Raw genomic sequence first — 17,830 nt, forward strand, 5'->3', positions numbered from 1 at the left:
AAGCTGTAAAATTTACATAACTGCTCCCCCAGGGCCTGTGTTTCACACTGTGGGGTTGTTCCCTGCTGCCTTTCCCGTGGCATCCATCACCTGGGGAGTGCAGGAGCAGGTCTGTGCAGGGCTGAGGCAGAGACAGTCTCTGTGACTGCCAGCACAGGGGAAAACAGCCTCTATTGTTCCCAGGAGAAGAAAAATCCCTTCACCCAGATGTCCTGGCCCCATGTTTGAATAGTAACATTAGATGTACAAAGAGAGACACAAATTACTCCACAGGTCTGTTGTCAAAAGAAGAATGGTCTAAAAGCACTCGGAGTGGGGGGGCTGAAAGCTGGCACTGAAACAGGAGCAGCACTGTTGGACCTTGTGGGAGAAACCAGGTTAGGAGAAAGGGTAATTCCCTCCTTCTTTTCACTGTCCCTTCAGTAAGCCTCATGCTTAAAGCCTTGCCTTGTGTCCCTGATGCCTGCAGGATAGTTTGTACAGTGCTGCTGAGCACTTTACCGTGTGGCAGATGTGGTGTGGTGGAATCTTTGTAAGTTCTCTTTGTTTGAATAGCTAGCTAGTGAAGATGTTTTTAGAGTGCAGGGGCTTTAGTGGGACAAAGGATGCTCACCTGGGTCCTGAGCTGGAAGAAAGCCTGTGTTTGTACCATCCTGCTGGTTTTAAGCACAGGCAGACAAACCTCTCCTTGTGATTCAGGAGTTGCAGGCTGAAAAGTCTCACGCTGGAGGCATTTTAATGCTGGATGGGACTCATCTAGCCCTCTGCATCAATTTCTAGAGTAGAAATTGAATAGAGAGAGAACATCTTCTCATGGAGAAGTCTGAGGAAAGCTGGTTCCTAAGCCACCCCTTAGCCTCTGGGTGCATCTGGCTGAGGCCTCAGGGCCCAAAATGTTCCGGGGATACCTGTGTGTTGGGAACCTACGTGTGCTGCGGCAATGACCTTCGTCCTAAATGCAGCTGATCCCTGAAGCCTCAGAGGGCTGCTCAGACGTGCTCTGGCAGTGGCAGCACCCTCCAGCTCTCCTTTTGTGTGGAACAAAGCCCTTTGCAAGGTAAGGAGGTGGCGGGGCATTAGGAGGAAAAGGGAAAAAGCGAGCTGATAGCAAAGATCAGGTTGTATGGGATAGTGTGAGAGATGTGCTGACCCCACAGGCAAGTAGGACACTGCTGAGCAGTTGCTGGAGCTTTGTTCTTTTTAAACATTTGATTTGAAGACCCTGGCTAACTTCTAGGGCCTTCCTTCTGCAGCTTTTACTTTAAAAAGAGCAAGTGGCTGGGGTCTGTGACATGATCCCTGCTTCCAGTCACTCTCACAGACTGGCTTTCATTAAAACAGAAACACTCAATGAGAAATTACTTGATGGGAGCTCATTGCCTTAAGGCTGGGTGGATGTTTGAGGCTGGCACAGCCCCCAAATTGGTGGGGGACCTGTGAAGCCAGGGCTAATCCTGTCTGGCACCAGGGGAGTGCAGAGGATGCTGTCTGGGCGCAGGCTGTGCCAGGGGCTCGTTACACGGCTGGGCTCCTGTTACCCACAGAGCTCTGAATTGCTCTCACTGTGGGACTGCTGGATGGGCTTGGGCTGGTCATGGGCCATGTGGGGACTTCAGGGGAGAAGCTGTTACTCCTTTAGGAAATGAGGATTTAAGTGCATGCCACGAATTTCACCCCCTTTAGCCTTACCTTCCCTCACCAAGCTAAGCTGTGCCTGTTTGTGGTAAGTATATGTGTCTGGTGCCTGGACTGTCCAGGCAGGGGAGCTGGGCATTGGCCCCTGCTGCGCCACCCTCTCTGAGCACAGCCAGCCAAGGCCAGCCTGTGAGAGGTTCTGCAGCACCAGCATTGGGTTTTCTGATGCTGCCTTTAAGCCAGCTGCCTTCTGCAGCTTGCAAAACACCTGCAGTCCTCTTCAGCAGAAGTAAATTGATTTGATTCATAGCTGAGACAACTTATATAAACATTTAGGCCAACTTCACCACCACTAAGACAGACTTTTATCCTTTAAAATCCAGCACTTGTGCCTTAGTTGAAAACCAAAGTGCACACTAGCTCTGTTGTGGCTCGTTTGTGTCAAGGAGGGGCTGGGAAGGGCAGGGAGCAGGGCCTTCCCAGGGACTTTGTGCTGTAGCTGTGTGGGAGTGGAGCTCCTAGTGGTACAGCCACTAAAAGATATTTCACAGACATGGCTTGCTGTCTGTAAAAAGTGGCCTCAGCTGCTTCCTTTACTCACTCTTTTCCTCCTTTTCCAGCTAAGCCCTGTCCCGGTGTTCCCTCGGGTGCCCGCGGCAGACACTCAGCGTTGCACACACTTGCTATCTAGTGGCCACAGCAAGAACTGGATGCGTTTGTTGCTGATTTTGTGCAGGAGGAGTGGGCTACAGAGGTAAGAGGCAGGGTCTGTTACCTGTGTTCATGCAAATGGTCGGGGTTAGTGCTGTTTTTTCAGTGGGTTAGCTGCCCAGAAATGCTTTAGCTTGATGGTGCTGTCACCGTAGCCAACTAAGTGATTTGAGATATAGCCCACTGCAGTTGCTGACTGCAGAGCTAAGAAACTCTGGAGTAACTAAGAGTGTCAGGGGGTAGTTTAATAGACTTGAAATCTAGAGGAAGGTGGAGCAGGGACAAGCCCCATTCCAAGTTAAAACCACTGGTAACACAATATACTCAATGTTTTATTATAAAACCCTCTAAAGCGCCACTTTATAGGTCACAGTTACAACAAGGAAATGCTTTGAGTTAGGAAAACAACGGGGACACAGAGACGTTGTTCAAGGTTTCTTGTCTTGGGGGCTGTGTGTTGCTCAGGCTTTGCCTCCATTTACCATCCCCTGATGGAGATATCCCACGGCCCCACTGCCAGGCTGTGGTGGGGAGAGCAGGGCTGCTCTCCTCCATCGCTGTCTCAGGACCCCTGGGAAAGGTCTGAACAACTTCTGGAGGATGGCAGCAGGGTGGAGGGTGAGGGCATAGTACTTAAACATACATTTTGGGTGTAGAGAAGGTCTCCTGCCGGCTCAGCATGGGTCAAAACAAAAGCTTGGAGAGGGTGCAGACCTTGCCCTGGGACAGGCCTGGCAGCTGGGGCTGCTGTACTCCTCCTGAGGCCTGGGAGCAGCAGTTCCTCCATCTGCGCCGCAGCAGAGGCTTCCAAGGGAATGAGGCCCCATTTCTTGCCTCCACGCTACCCTGACCAAGTGCTTTGTTGCACTGTGGCTCCAGGGTGGTGGCAGACAAGGCCAGGGCTCCTCCTTAGCACATCCTCACTCTCCCCAGCGCCACCACCAGCTCCAGGTGTCACAGCCCTGCACACCCACCCCGCCTGTTGGGCCTCTGTGTGAAGGAGCATCCCTTTAGAGGTGGTCTCAGGCCTATCAAAGGTTTTCAGGAGTTAGGAAGGTAGATTTTGCCTCTGTGTCTTGACCCCATCTGCTCATCCATGAGCTGGAGCCCAGGAACAACCCAGGCAGGGTACTGGTACTGCTTTAGCTTTGCAGGGTTGGAAAACAGCTACAGTAGTGGCACCGCCAAGCCAGTTACTGAGCCTGGGCTCTAGGGCTGAAGGACCATCCCAGGAGACAGGCAGAGGTGGCTCCAGGCCCTGAGATGACAGCAGGTTACAGGGAGGAGAGGGTGCATGGATTTCTGACATCCCCCTACCTGCTTCAAATCTCAGTGTCTCTCAGTTTAGCAGTCCCACCTCTCCAACATCTTTCCTGAGCAGCCTGGGCTAGGGCAGAGAGGTGTGGGCTCTGTGGGGCACACTGCCAGGGCCCAAAGGCTCGAGAAAGAAGGGTGACAGGAGCAAGATGGGCAGCATCCCACCAGCCATGGGCCAGGGCAGCCTCACCTGTCAGGCTTGGAGGAGAGCAGCTTGGGTTGCTCAGCCCCACCTCTGTGGAGGGGCTCTTTTTGCATGGAGATGGCTGCAGCAGATTGTACAGCTGTGGCTTTGTGAGAACCAGAGAGCATCAGCAATGTGCTCTCAGCCAAGGAGCACAGGGATGGCCTTCCCTCTAACTCCCCAGGAAAGGGCAAGCCCTGAAGGATACGTTGGGCTCCAGCTTCCCCATCCCACAGCTGAGCAGCCCTTGGGCCTTTGGTAAGTTATTAACAAACCTTCAAATGTGATTTATTTTTTTTCTTCCCAGAACAAACTCGTCAGGTGCAGTAGACCAAGATCTTCAAGAAAATTAACTGAATCTGCTTGGCAGATCTTTGCCTAGAGCTCTTGGTGCCACCAGTCTGTAGCAGAGCTCACCAGGGATCTTCCTCTGTGTTCTGTCACAGGAGGAAGAACGTGCTGGGATGCATCAGGACTCACCGATGAACAATCCTCTGTCCAGGTTGCTGGGTGCTTCCCATTCATGTCTTGAGCGTTGCCGAGCCTTGACTGAAGGCTGGATGAAACACAGCTGAATGATGACTGGCAGCAAGACAGGTGAGACTTTAGCTGGCTGCAGTTTGCCATGACAGATTTGAAAACCACTGGGGTATAAAGGATAGCAAGGCCCCTTCTGAACCCACCACTGTCACTAATACAGAAACCATAAGGACTCACTGAGAAACCTCCAGAGCAGAAAGACACAAACCACCCCTATGTACAGTAACACTCTTGTTTACATCAGCTGGGTTAGGAATTTGATGCCACTGGTTGTTATTGTTCTAGCTACACGATTGGGACTTGTCTGGAAGGAGGAAGGTGATGTGGGGTAACTCGTGTTGCCACGGTGCCTCCCCCGCCGCTCCGGGGCCCAGCGCTGGGCGTGACGTGGAGGCGGCGCTGGGGGGTGGTTGTGCTGCACACCCAACCTCCACCTACAGATGACTGAATCCCCTTGGCTCTACGTGGGCCATTCCAGGCTTTAGTCCATCTCTGGAAAGATGTGGTTCTAACTTGCTCCCTTCTTCTCCCATTCCTGCCGAGGAAGAAAGGTAAATCAGGCCAAAGGCACATCTGGCAAAAACAACAGAGCAAAAGCAGTGTGACCTGTGCTGAGTGGTGCTCAATCAGGGGTGCTTCCCCAGGAGACAGCCCCTATCCCCTCTGCTCCCCTGCCAGAGGGAAAAGCAGTGGCTGTCCAGATGGGCTTTTGTCCTGAACCCACGGGCACGGTACCTTTGCTTTCTGTAGGACTGTTCCCTTCCCTGTCACCATGACGGACAGAGGTCGGTTTTTTAAAGCCGTGGCTGAGTTGACTGGCGAGTTCTCAGTGCTGGCTGCTGGACTGGCACTTTTTGCCTGAATCTGCAATAAAAATAACAGAAATGCTGACTCCAGCCTAGCCAGAGTGCTGCCTTTCCCCACTACCTCCTAGTCACATCTCCCCTAAGCTGAGGCATGTTTTATTCAGTGACACACCAGTTTTGAAATACCCCCACCTGTGCGTGTGGTGGGTCTGGGTGACTCAAGCAGCACAACGGGGCTCAGGCAGTGACCATCAGTAAGTTCCCAAGGAGGTCTATAGATATCTGAACATCCTACCCCTTGATTCAGCTGAGCACAGGAGCTGGACCAACCTGCATGGCCCTAGAGGGTGTTGCTCAAGGTCCTACAGGGAAATACATTTGCTCTCGTGAGCCCCAGCCCCCTTTCACCTCCCTCTTGCCCCGTTACCTCTCTATATCATTTGATGTATATAATAATTAACACTGAGATGATATGTACATATAAGCTGCACGTTTCTATAAGATGACACGATCCTGTGTTACTCCTGCTGTGCAGGGAGCGTGCCTGGGTGCCTGCAGGGCTGCCGTACCCGAGGGGCCGTGTTCTCCAGGTGTGTGGTGTCCACGGCAGTGCCCAGCGTCACGGGGCCGGACTCTGCCTTCTTCAGGTTCTCCTTCACCTCCACCAGACTCAGCTCCAGGTCTACCCTCCGACTCTCCTTCCTTTTGCATTCTTCTTCTATCTCCTTCAGTCTCTGCTCCAGGCTCTTGTCTGTGAAGGGAAGGGTAGCTTGGTGCCAGCTGGGAACATGGGGAGCTTGTGAGGGGAGCAGGGGCCGGGGCATGTTTTGGCCCGAGAGGGACTGCAACAGAGCGAGCTCTGTGAGTTGGGCCGCAGAGTTTGGCTCGAAGCACCAGGACTTGCCCCTGTTCCAGTCCCAGCTGAGCAGGGTCCATTGCCCCCTCCTCCCACTTTGGCTCATTTCGACACCTCACCCCTTGCCTTGCTCTACCTGTGCTGCTCCCGAGCATCTCCTTCAGCTCCCGCTTCTCCTTGCGCAGCTGGGTCAGCTGGGCCCGGATTTCATCCTTCTCCTTCTCCAGCCGCTCCTTCTCCTCTGTAAACCGCTTCACTTCTGCCTCTGTCCTGTTCTTGCCCAGCTTGGTTTCCACAGCTGCTGCTGGAAACACAACCCAACCACAACAAGCTCAGCCAGGGAGGAAAAGCAGGAGGGGAAACAAAAGGAATGAGGGTGTGGAAGGTCACCAACCAGGAGACTCATCAGCCCCTTGGGCACTGTAAAGGTATTATATAGCAGAGGCAAGCTGAACCCCACAAAACCTCCCACCTCGAGCCTCCCATTCCCTTGGAGCCCCTTTTGTGGCCTGCACAGCCCACTCACCTGGCAGTGGCATCTTGGGCCGGTGTGCAGGCCCCAGCTGGGGACTGCCCGCCGTGGCTGTGCCCGCCGTGGCTGTGCCCGCCGTGGCTGTGCCCGCTGGCAGCTCGGGGGCTGGCTGGGGGAAGGCGATGTTCTGCTGCTGTGCCTGGATTTTGACAGCAGGCATCCGGGGCACAGCCTCCTCGGGCTCTGGCTTCTCAGGGGGTTTCTGCAGAGGAGGAGGTGAAGTGGGATGATGTGTCAGGGGGAACTGGCTTGCTGGTTAAGCCTGGCCCTACATTGTGTCCCCGGAGAGTGTCCAGAGACGGGCAACAGACCTGGTAAAGGGTCTGGAGAACAAGGAGGAGTAGCTGAGGGAACTGGGGGTGTTTAGTCTGGAGGACGCTGAGGGAAGACTCTTCTCCCAAGAGCAAGTGATAAGACAAGAGGAAATGGCCTCAAGTTGCAGCAGGGGAGGTTTAGATTGGAGATCAGGAACAATTTTGTCAGTGAGAGGGTTGTTGGACACTGTCCCAGGGAGGTGGAATCACCATGCCTGGAGATACTGCCAAGCTGTGTGGCTGAGGTGCCGAGGGCCATGGGTTAGTGATGGACTTGGCAGTGTGAGGGCAGTGGTTGGACTTGATGATCTTAAAAGTCTCTTCCAACCAGAATGATTCTGGGATTCACAGTTGAGGACAAGTACCTGCTCTGAGGTCTCCACCACCTTGGTGCAGGGCTCAGCTTCCTTGGCCCCGGGGGCTGTCTCAGCTGTGCTCTCTGCTGCAGCTCTGTTGGCAGCCCTTTCTAAAGATGGTGAGCTGAGGGGTGAAGGCTGGCATGACTTCTTGCCAGCACAGTGTAGGAAGGACTTTACTGGGGTGAGATCCAGGTACACTCTGTCTTGTTCCCCCTCGAATTTGCCCTCATTCTTGGGTACTTCTTCCTGCAAAGGAGAACGTTCCCCTGAAAAGGGACCATCTGCTGCAGCCAGTACAGGGAACATCTCAGTGCAGAGCAGCATCATCTCAGGCCATCTGCAGTATTTTCTATAAACCTTAGAGGAACTAAAATCCCCATTCTGTAAGTTATTTCACACAGAGCTTTCTGGTGTACTGAAGGGAAGGCCCCTCCTGCTCTCCTTCAATAGATCTCTCCAATAGTAGCAGAAGCCCCTGCCAGGATCTCACTGTGGTACATCTAGCAAGCCCTGCCAGAATCTTTGCCTTTCCCAGGATAACAGTCCTGGGCCCATCTTTCTTATCCTTCCACACAGAACTTGATCTTGCAGGCATCTAAAGGAATTCAGGTGGACTGAACCCCAAACAACCCAGCATCTATCACCAAATAATCCATCCTGTTTGCTGACAGAAACGGTGGGGTTTTATCCCAGCTGCCAGAGAATCCCTGCAGCATCCTGCTGGAAACCTCTGCAGCACACACTTCTGCCCCATTGTAAGAGCCCAGCTTTCCCCAGGGGCTGGGAATCCCCTTTGCTGCCTTTAGAGGAACCTCCCCCCTTGCTGGCAGCCTCCCTGTGCCCAGCGCTGTGTGTCTCACCGCTGGCAGCTCGGGCAGATCCACGTCGTCGTACAGCTCCTCCTGGGGCACCCGGCCCTTGGGCAGGTTGTCGATGTAGGCGTTGGGCTCCGAGTACTTCCTCTGCATCAAGCTGTGGGCAGGCAGCAGGACAGCTCATCAGGGGTGATCCTCCTCTCCCCCTGGCCCTGCTGTGCTGCACTGTGCTGGGGGTACCTGAGCACAATGGGCCTGGGCAGAGATCAGCAGGCAGAGCCGTGCAGCAGTGTGATCCCTGCTCCTGCTGCCCATGGAGAGTGGGGCTGCATTTCCCCTCAGCCCTTCCCTTTCCTGACAGCGCAGCAGCAGCACACCCGCTCTGCCCCGCTGGCATGGTGAACCGTGTACCCTCCCAGCCGAGCCCAGCCCACCAACTCGCAGCTCAGCTTAGCTGTGCCACGGTGGAAGGATGACAAGTGCTCTCCTGTCCCACACAGCTTCCAAAGACATGGAGCAGAATTTAGCAGCTGCAGTGGTGGCAGCCGCCCTCCCGCCCGGCCCCACAGCCCCTGCCTGACCCAGCCGTACAAGAAGGAGTTCTTTGCGGCGCTGACGATGCAGGAAACCCGGTCAGCATCCACGTAGTCGTAGGTGAACTCCTCTGGGTCCGTTTTTGAACCTGACTCCGACAAGAGGAGGCCCAGCCAGTGGCCCATTTCCTCCGAGGACTTTGCCTGGGGGGGATCAGACAGACAGCACAGGTTGTAACAGCGGTTTCTCTGCACTCCCAAGGCTAATGCTGACAGCCTCGGGTCGGGAGCTGTGCTGGCACTCCTCCGGGCTTCCAAGGGGAAAGGTGAGCAGTTGGGTATTTATATTAAACTTGAGAGCACATTACAAGAAAGAGGAGGTACTGCTGTGATTCATGGTTCAGAAGATGTATGAGTGCAGCTCTTTGCTTAACTCCTTCCTAAAATCCCCAGTCAGCCTGCATTTTCCTTTCAATGGTGACCAGCTCAGCTGCCTACAAGAGGAAGAATTGGGAGACCTGGAGCTGTTTAGCCTAGAAAAGAGAAGACTGAGGGGCAACCTCATCAACACTTGTAAGTACCTAAAGGGTGGTGACACTCATTTCTGTAGTGCCCAGTGACAGGACAAGAGGTAATGGGCACAAGCTGGAACACAAACAGTTCCACTTAAACACAAGGGAAAACTTCTTTCCTGTTGAGGTGAAGGAGCCCTGGCACAGGCTGCCCAAGGGGGGTTGTGGAATCTCCTTCTCTGGAGGTTTCAGAACCCTCCTGGACACGTTCCTGTGTGATCTGATTGAGGGGAACCTGCTTTAGCAGGGGACTGGACTGGATGAGCTCTAGAGGTCCCATCCAACCCCCACCCTTCTATTCTGTGAGGCTGGAGGTGTTTGTGGAGACCTGGCTTTGGTGAGCAAGGAGTGTGGATTTGATTTTGCACCAGCAGAGTGCAGCAACGGGACTGCCACATAGCACCCAAGGAGACTGAAACCCTTTCCAGGCCCGTTTGCACAGGGGAGAGGGGAAGGGAAGAATTTAAAGTGGGATCAGAGAAGATCAGAGGGAGCCCCTCACTCTAACGGGGCCAGTGCCAAACTCCCAGCTGCAGTGAACAGCTTGATGTTTTGCAAAATGAGGAGTTAAAGATGGTTCCTTGCAGTGAGCTATAGCAAATGGCCACATGCACTTCCTCGTAGTGAGGGATTTCTCCTTGAAGCAAGAAGTAGGTTAATGCAGCCACTTTTTGCTTTGGTTCAGGGAGCCAGAGCAGTAAGCACACAGTAAAATTCAGGGCAAGCAACTCCCAAACTGGAAAAGATATTTTAAGCTTTCAGTGTGTTTTATTTAGCAGAGCCTTCAGTCCCCGGGAAGCCTGCCAGCCAGTCTGTACACTGAGCCTGGTACCCCAACAAAATACAGACTCTTCCATTCACTAAACGTACATTTTCCCAGCACCTCTCCTTCACATCTGTAATCGGGCAGAATTTCTCAGGCACAGGCATACCCTGAATCAGAAGCTACCCAAAACCACCTCCAAAGCTGATGGCAGGCTTTCCAGGGCAGTTGTTTAGCTCTTAATATTCCCACCCACTGGAAAAATGCAGGAAATGGCTCCCATTGTCCACCTCCTGCTCCAAGCATGCTGTCGTCAGAGAGCACCAACAGCAGAGATAAACAGCCCTGGATGCAGGCAAAGGAACAGATAGAGATGAATTCACTTGTGCTTTCAGGGGCTGATCTGTCATGGGTTTATTGGGGAGGCATGACCTAGGACTCTGTATTCAGCTGAAGTCTCTGTTCCTCCTAACCACAGGCTTAAGTCCCTCAAGCAGTATTCCTCTCATCTAATATGAACCACGTGAAGCACATCCCACATAATCATCCCAGGTTATCCTACAGTCAGTGGAGAGAGATGGGCACCTCCAGAGGACCCTTCATCCCATCCTAAGATGAGTGCCTAAGATGAAGGCTGAATGGTCCTCTGGAGGCAGCAGCATCAGACACAGCCTGGATTACCAGCTAGGCCGGACACCTTCTGGGTGACCTCAGGCAGATGAGCCAAAGTCCCACGCTTCAGGTTGTGTTTTGCTGGACTGAGGGGGTTCCTCTGGAGAACCTCATCAGTACTGAAGCCTTCTAAGACACCCAAGCTGATGACTTCTTCCACCTTACCTCCAGAATGACACGTTCTTCCCCGTTGTGCAGGATGCGGAAGGAGTAGAGATGATCCGGGCTTGGCTCTGGGATAACTTCACAACCTGCCAGGCTCAGGGGCTGCTGAGCCAGTTTGCTTCGGTTCTTGTCCTGGTAGAAATGGAGGTGACCATCTTTTATCTGACACCAACGGGACTTCCACTGGCTGTTCACTAGCACATTCAGGTAACCTGCAGGGAAGCACAAGGTTACGTCAGCACCTTTCCCACCCCGTGAGGAGAGGCAATGCAAACTCCTGTGTGTGCTTGGGGATAGGTTCTGAGGTCACTATGCAACAAAAAGAGCAAAAGCACAAAGACAAGCTGTCCTAGCCACATGAAACAGGGTGAAAAGGGTAAAAATCTGTTCAAAATGAGACCCTGGAAATTCAGGTTAAGGATGGAGCAGTTCAGTTGGCTGCAGATGCTTGGACAAAGTTGGTCCCAGATGGTAAGTGCCAGCTGAGCCACACAACTCTCTCCCTGCTGACTCCCCCACTCTGGGCTGATGCCTGGGAAAGGCAGCACAGATACCTTCTGTGTGCATGTCTGGTATGACCTACCCTTCCTCTCAGGTCACCCTTGTGAGCCACACAGTCACCTTGACGTGTAAGAGGCACCTCAGTCTGCATGGACTCACTGAGCAGACTGTGGCCTCTTTGCCTTTCCCAGCAGGACAGCCTTCCACCTGTGCCTTTGAGGAGGAGCATGCCTGGTGTTCATCCTGCCTTGCACAAGAAGTTCCAGCCCCGAGACAAGTTCCTGCAGAGGGACTCATGTTACCACTTACTTGAAGTCTCCAGGGATCTCTCTGGGCTATCCAAGGAGCTGGATTTCTTTCTCCCGAGGTTCATCAAGTTGCTCAGTTTCAGGCCAGTTGTGCCCTTCTTCTTAACTACCAGAAAATACAAGAGACATGTGTGGCTTTCCCAACCCACAGCCACACACAGGGCCTGCTGTCCCAGCTGGGTGTCCTGCCCACAGCTGCCCATGCTTCTGTCCCGCACTGGCACACACAGGACAGGCTGTAGCAGCCCAAAGCCCAGGGAAGATGAGCCAGATGGCACCAGCAGTCTTAGAGTGATATGCCAAAGATACTTCATCTATATTGCTTTAAACTTGGCTTAGTTCTGACCAAATTCCAGTCACTGCAGGAGCTGTGGGGAGGCTGATTGCATGGGTCTGGTGTGCAGGTACCAGCCTCCCTTTGCTTTCTTACACTACAAAGAAGTGAATGAATGACCAGGCTGCAGGAGGGGGTACAGGATCCCTTGGCATGGGCAGGGCTGCCAGCCTGCTCTCCCTGTCACTCCCAGGCTGAGGTTTTACCATCTTTTGCCTCGGCTGGCTCCGGGGGCCCGTCCGTGCTGCTCCCGCTCTCAGAGGCTGCAGAGTACCTCTCACATACCTCCACCTGTCAACAAGCACCAGACACAAGCTCCACAGATGCACCTGACCCATTCTTCCAGCCAGCACCCACAACTGCCTTTCTCCTGAATGAGGAAGTCCCACCTTCTCCATAGCAGCTGCTTTCACAGGGACATCCTGCTCACGCTGTGCCCTCCCCAGTTTCTGAGCTCAGCATGGGCAGATCCAGCACATGAACGGTCCTGGCTGGGCTCTGAGGTGATCTGCTGACACCACTGATAGCACCCCATGGCCTCCTGCCCTGCAGCCTGGCTGGTGGGGGCATTTGCCAGTCCCTGTAGGAGGGCATGGGCAGAAGAACTGGCCAGGTGCCTGAACAGGTCCATCTTGGGTGTCCACCAGAGACTTACAAAGGTTTCTTTCTCCTCCCAATGTTTTGGAACAAGCTGCCCTCAGCAGAGTGTTACCTAAACCTGGACTAGAGACTGACCCAAGGGTCTATGTCCCTTCCAAAGCTCTTGGTGAGCACAGCTGTCTCCATGCATGAGCCAGTGGCTGCTGCCCTGGATGAAGAAGAGCCCAATGAAGGTTGCCAAGTGAAATAAAGATTGTTCCAATAACGCTCCCTTTCAGTGGAACGAGGGCTCTGGTCACACCTCAGTCTGTGCTCAGATAAAGTTACTGCACCTACAGCTATTATTTATGAAAGGAACAGAGTGGGAAAGCCTAACTGCTAGTTCTCTCTGCCAAGAGAAGGTGTACCTTTGGGTAAGTGAGACGCTGTGAGTCTGGGATGTACTGGTTCCCCTCGCCGCCTCCTTCACAGAGCAGACCGCTGGTCTCCTGGATCACCTGTGCAGGAGAGGAAGCCACAGCCTGTGAGAGAGCTGCAGTAATGCAGTAATAACTTCTTGCCCACTCAGGACAGAGGAACCCCCAGCAGCCTGGGAGACCCAGGGTTTATGCCCCCACAGCCCTAGGGCCTTCCCTGGGGCTGGAGCAGGCAGCCAGCAGCTGACCCCTGTGCTCTGTAGAGGCTCCTGCTGCTGCTGCCATTGCAGGGAAAGGCCACATCTGATCCTGTCCTCAGCCAGTTGCTGTTGGGCACCCACCCCAGAGCCCGCTCCTGCCACAGCAGCTGCGCTGGGTCATACCTCCACAGACTCGCATGTGCAGAGGGCAGTGGGGAGCTGCAGGGAGAAGCTGTTCTGGGACATGAAAATGAAGTGGTGTATTTGTATACGGGCTTGCAGTGAGGAAGGGAAGCCAGAGCCCACAAGGACAGGGCTGAGATAAGACAGTCTCACAGCAAAGCCAGAGTGGAAGCATGGGAACAGAGTGGGACAAGCCCCAAAAATGGCACTGACCCTGAGCCACTGCTCTGCCTGGTCTTTGCTCTGCAGCCCCAGCACGATGACATCGGCGTTCATGGGGATGATCTTCAGCTTGTGCTCCTTCTTCCTCACTTGCTTTTCCTTGTGAATGACAGTGCAGCCCAGCAAGTTCACATCGAGCTGAGGGTTGTGGTCTTTGGAGCTCTTGTAGCACTGGGGAAGGAAGGAAGGAAGATGGGAGGCAGGTAAGAAGCTGAGCAGAAGCCTTTCCTCTTGCTTGCTGGTACAAACCCAATACTACACGTGGGTCAGTCCAACCACATGCTGTAAGTGCACTGAACACAAGAAGGTCCTGCTGGTTCTGCAAGGCTGCCGTGTCTACACAGGCTACACACAGATCATCTCTGTACATCTAGAAGAGATTTACATATGTCTATGTACAGGCACATAGAGTCTGAAATACCTCTCACAGATCCTGCTGGTGGGTCAAGTATGTGGTTAGACAGTGGGATAAACATCCCTTCTGCTCAACCACCTCAAAGAGTTTCCCCTAAAAGCAACTCTAGGCATTCTAGGATTTTGGTCAAACATGCCCTTGTGCCCCTCTCAGCAACCCCATGCCCACCTCCCTTCTCAAAATGGAGTGAGATCCCCACATTTCCAGGACATAGGTTTTGAGGCAATCCAGCTAGTTAACGTGGCCTGTGGTACCACTTCCCTCCCCAGCTTATGGAAATTGGTTGTTTTAGGCAGAGAATGGAGGATCTACTCACCAGCAATCTGGTGTCCTTGATAACACACAGCTGCTTTGCCCACTGTCCCAGCCACTTCTTCCTCCAGAGGAAGGCACAGATGCGGGCATCCTTCATCAGCTCGATGGTGGCCTCCGTGGATGGCCACTGATGGGTTGCTGACTTGCCTTTGCTGCTCTCTTCTTCATCATAAGATTCATAGGAACTGCTAACAGCTTCACCATCTTCTATAACAAAAGGAAAGCTCTATCATTAAATACACAAGGCTGCATTACACGAGACAGCTCTGAGCCTGGTGCTTGCCTCAGCCATGCTCACACATGCAAAAGCTTCCAGCACAGGGACGTGTCTTTTGAGGCTCTCCTACAGAAGGATAATCAACAGGATAATGACCTTCACAGATCCTTTTTGGTTTGTTTTTCTAGCCCAATATTAATCTCATTGTGATGTTTTGTGCCCAACAGGAAACGCTCAAAAGACACTTCTCAGTTGACCACAACATTCAGGACCATTCCTTTAGACATCTTCTGACATTTGCTGCTTGTTTCCCCCTCTCAAAGATGCTTTTTCTGCTTCAAGCCAAAACACTCTCAATTTTTAAGGCAACAGCAAGCTACAATCAGCCCTTGTCCTCTGAATGTCAGAAGTAAAACCAGGATTTGCCAGGCCATGCAGCAAAGCAAGGAATTATTGTATTTGAGATGACGTTCCACGTCCCCTCTCTGGGCTAACAGGTCTCTCTCTACTCAGCATCTGAGGGACAGCAAGGGGCTCTGGAGTAACACACTTTGGAGCAGCAAAAATGAGTCATAAGTGGCAGTTGTAAATGACAGTAATCACATTTTTCATGTTCATTCTTAAATGAATTGCTGCTTTATTAGGATGGGCTGGGATTTTCAATACCCATCTCTAATATGCTGTGGGTTATTGGACTTTTCAGCTGGTAGGAGCAGCTGGTAACAGATTCATCAGAAGCAATGCAAACGCTCCCACTGACTGCAGGGGAATGTACAGCACTCTGCTGGTGTTTACAGTAGGGCTCATTCACAAGGCAGGCTCACACAGCAAGATGGGGCAGCATCTGTGGAGGGTTTTGCATTCCTGCTCTACCCAACAGCAAGGAGGAATATTGCTAAGTTTCTCTCACCAGAATTTAATCCAATTCTCATCAAATCTTAATATGCACATAAAAGTAGCATCAGCAGATTGGTGCAAAATAAAAGAGGAAAAGCAGCCAGTAAAGAAGGGGATAAAAAACTCCCCACATTAGGAACTTCACTGAGGAATGTTTCTCAAGTTGGGGTTATTTGTTCTTAAAAGGAACTGAGATGCAGTAACAAAGCTACAGCCTTACCCCCACTAAAATCTCACTCTATAATATCACTGAAGTGATCAAAGCACCAATTAAGCTTATTAAAAAGCAAATATTCCCTTTCAAAGTCTCTGAAGAGTGCTGACAGCACACTACTGGCTCACCATCTCCCTGCCCCCAGTGCACTGTACCCTCTTTAATGGGGAAATGTTCTCCCCACTGCATTATCACTCTGCAGAGCTTGTCCTCAGGCACCCTGGGCAGAATTCTGATGGAACAAAAGTGGAGAGGTTTCTCATCCCTAGGAATACCAGGAAGCTGAACTGCTAGAGACTCTTCCTTAAGCAGCATCAAGGATGCCAGAAGGAACCTCACCTTCTATATCTCCCTCCTTATCAACATGGGGCTATCACTAACTGCCCTTCTGTCCCCTGTGGGGTGTCTCTGGTGTGCCTCACTTGAGCATTAGGTCTCAGGCTGCCATCTTTCTCTGGGGGGAATAACACCTTTCTTCCAGGCTCTCAGCAGGAGCCCTGGCTGCTCTTTAGTGCATCAACCACAGCAGGTAGCCTCATGAGACAAGCTCTTCTCTACTCGAAGAGCTGCAGCCATTGCTGGCCCAGCAATACTGCTACAGCCTCACAGTGGAAAGGTGTTTTCCAGGCTGTGTAGTTGGGAGACTGGGACAAACCTTGCTTAGGTGACTTGAGACAACACTGTTGTTTCTGCTAAGGCTTACTCAGTCCTGTCACATGCCTCAGGCACTTCAGCACAAGGTCTCCCATTTCCACTTACTGGCAACCTCAACCAAGAGCAGAGTTTATCCTCTCATTGCCATGACACCAGTAGCAGCTGTGCTCTTGGATGCCTGTCTTTAATCCACCTCTGCTTTCCTGATTGTCTTCCCACAGCCTCCCACACAGCTCAGTCTAGACCACAATTGAACCATCTCATACTCCAGAGCTGCCCCTGCCTGAGCAGAGCACCTTCAATATCTGCTGAACAGCTACTTGTCAGAACAGCCAGCATTACCACATCCCAGCTCCACATCAGTGGCCAGAACCAGGGGAAAAAAAAGGCTGGGGAAGTTCTCACTGTCATCTTGAACAAGGGAAAGGTATAACAACTGTTGTCTTGTATATCCAGCATGGTTGCCCCTCCATGCACGTCATGGGCGATGCTGGGGGGCACCTGATCATCTTTGCTAAACCCAACTTCTTGGTTAGGGCTTTGTTTGTTTGGGTTTCTTGTTTTTGCACAACCAGGCACTTGAGGTGTGGAAAGCATGCCATACCCATCGTTATTGTGGCATAAATAACGCCCTCAGTAACCTGCAACCCTGGCCTGGGTCCAGCCGCAGCAAGCCTACCAAAAAGACCTGCACAGTCAAAAGGAAAGAGAAAGGGAGACAAAGAGAGAAAGCCACAGATAAGCAAATGCAGAGAACAAGGGTGTCAGCCCGGCTCGGCCCCGCTGCCCCTTGGCCCGAGAGGCTGCCCCAGCCCTGCTGACCACAGGGAGCTCACCCCATGGTCAGACTCCAAACAGGGGCAGCGTTTTCAACCCATTCCCTCAAACAAGGCAATTCCCTTTATAACAGAATCCTCGTCATTAACACCAGCCAGGGCAGATGAGCTGTTTCAGCCCAATAATTACTGCTCAGTTGGCAGTTACCCTTTGCATTCTCGCTCTGCTTCTTGTCGCACCCTTCAATTATGCAAACGCAGGCGAGGACCAGGATAGCAGTGGTTTAACACATTTCAGCTCAGGAGGAAAGGGAAGCAGCAGCTTTTGCTGGAGCTGTGAAAGGAGAAGCAGAGGCATCCCCGGCAGAGAGGCAGGAATCCTGCTGATGAAGGAGGGACCCCAAGATCCAGAGCTCTCACCCACCCACTTGATTTTAATGACTTCACCCACGGCTTGTCACAGTGCCTGGCAGTCCCACCTCTGATGCTGCACGAACCCTCTATCTCCTCAGCCCATCTGGAGGCTTTGTTTTGATGTCCTTTCTTGGCAGCTCACCCACCAATTTTAGTGCTGTTGCTATTTTTGTTTCGCTACACCCCTTTGTTTGGAGACACGTGCGCTGTAATTCTGTCGGGAGCTCCACCAGCAGCTCCCTGGACCACCGGCCCCTTCCCTGCCCAGCTTGTGGGGAGACAGGAGTGAGCACAGAGGGCCTGGGGGGCTACTGAGGTCAGGCTTTGGCCTCTTTGGCCAAGACAACCCATGCATGTCCAGGCTGTCCTTCAGCAACAAGATAGCAGTCA

The 17,830-nt window shown here is 52.6% G+C and overlaps 1 protein-coding gene across 3 annotated transcripts in view; it reads right to left on the bottom strand.

The window, feature by feature from the left end:
- Positions 1 to 2,665: 2,665 nt before the first annotated feature.
- The window catches only part of AFAP1L2 (actin filament associated protein 1 like 2), a 69,517-nt gene continuing 54,352 nt past the window's right edge, over positions 2,666 to 17,830 (bottom strand). Inside the window, exons 6-19 of one of the 3 annotated variants that reach the window (XM_062001316.1) lie at positions 14,270 to 14,472; positions 13,530 to 13,709; positions 12,925 to 13,014; positions 12,124 to 12,208; positions 11,585 to 11,689; positions 10,775 to 10,986; positions 8,661 to 8,806; positions 8,115 to 8,226; positions 7,261 to 7,500; positions 6,576 to 6,783; positions 6,186 to 6,353; positions 5,763 to 5,944; positions 5,123 to 5,251; positions 2,666 to 4,922 (exon numbers count right to left, since the gene is read on the bottom strand). In XM_062001316.1, coding sequence (XP_061857300.1) covers positions 4,896 to 4,922; positions 5,123 to 5,251; positions 5,763 to 5,944; positions 6,186 to 6,353; positions 6,576 to 6,783; positions 7,261 to 7,500; positions 8,115 to 8,226; positions 8,661 to 8,806; positions 10,775 to 10,986; positions 11,585 to 11,689; positions 12,124 to 12,208; positions 12,925 to 13,014; positions 13,530 to 13,709; positions 14,270 to 14,472 — 2,087 coding nt within the window. In that variant the 3' untranslated portion in view covers positions 2,666 to 4,895. Of the gene's footprint in view, positions 4,923 to 5,122; positions 5,252 to 5,762; positions 5,945 to 6,185; positions 6,354 to 6,575; positions 6,784 to 7,260; positions 7,501 to 8,114; positions 8,227 to 8,660; positions 8,807 to 10,774; positions 10,987 to 11,584; positions 11,690 to 12,123; positions 12,209 to 12,924; positions 13,015 to 13,529; positions 13,710 to 14,269; positions 14,476 to 17,830 lie in introns of all 3 variants that reach the window. The other 2 variants (XM_062001315.1, XM_062001314.1) reach the window with 2 other exon arrangements.

Source organism: Colius striatus, chromosome 8 (genome assembly GCF_028858725.1).
Source record: "Colius striatus isolate bColStr4 chromosome 8, bColStr4.1.hap1, whole genome shotgun sequence".
NCBI lineage: Eukaryota > Metazoa > Chordata > Aves > Coliiformes > Coliidae > Colius > Colius striatus.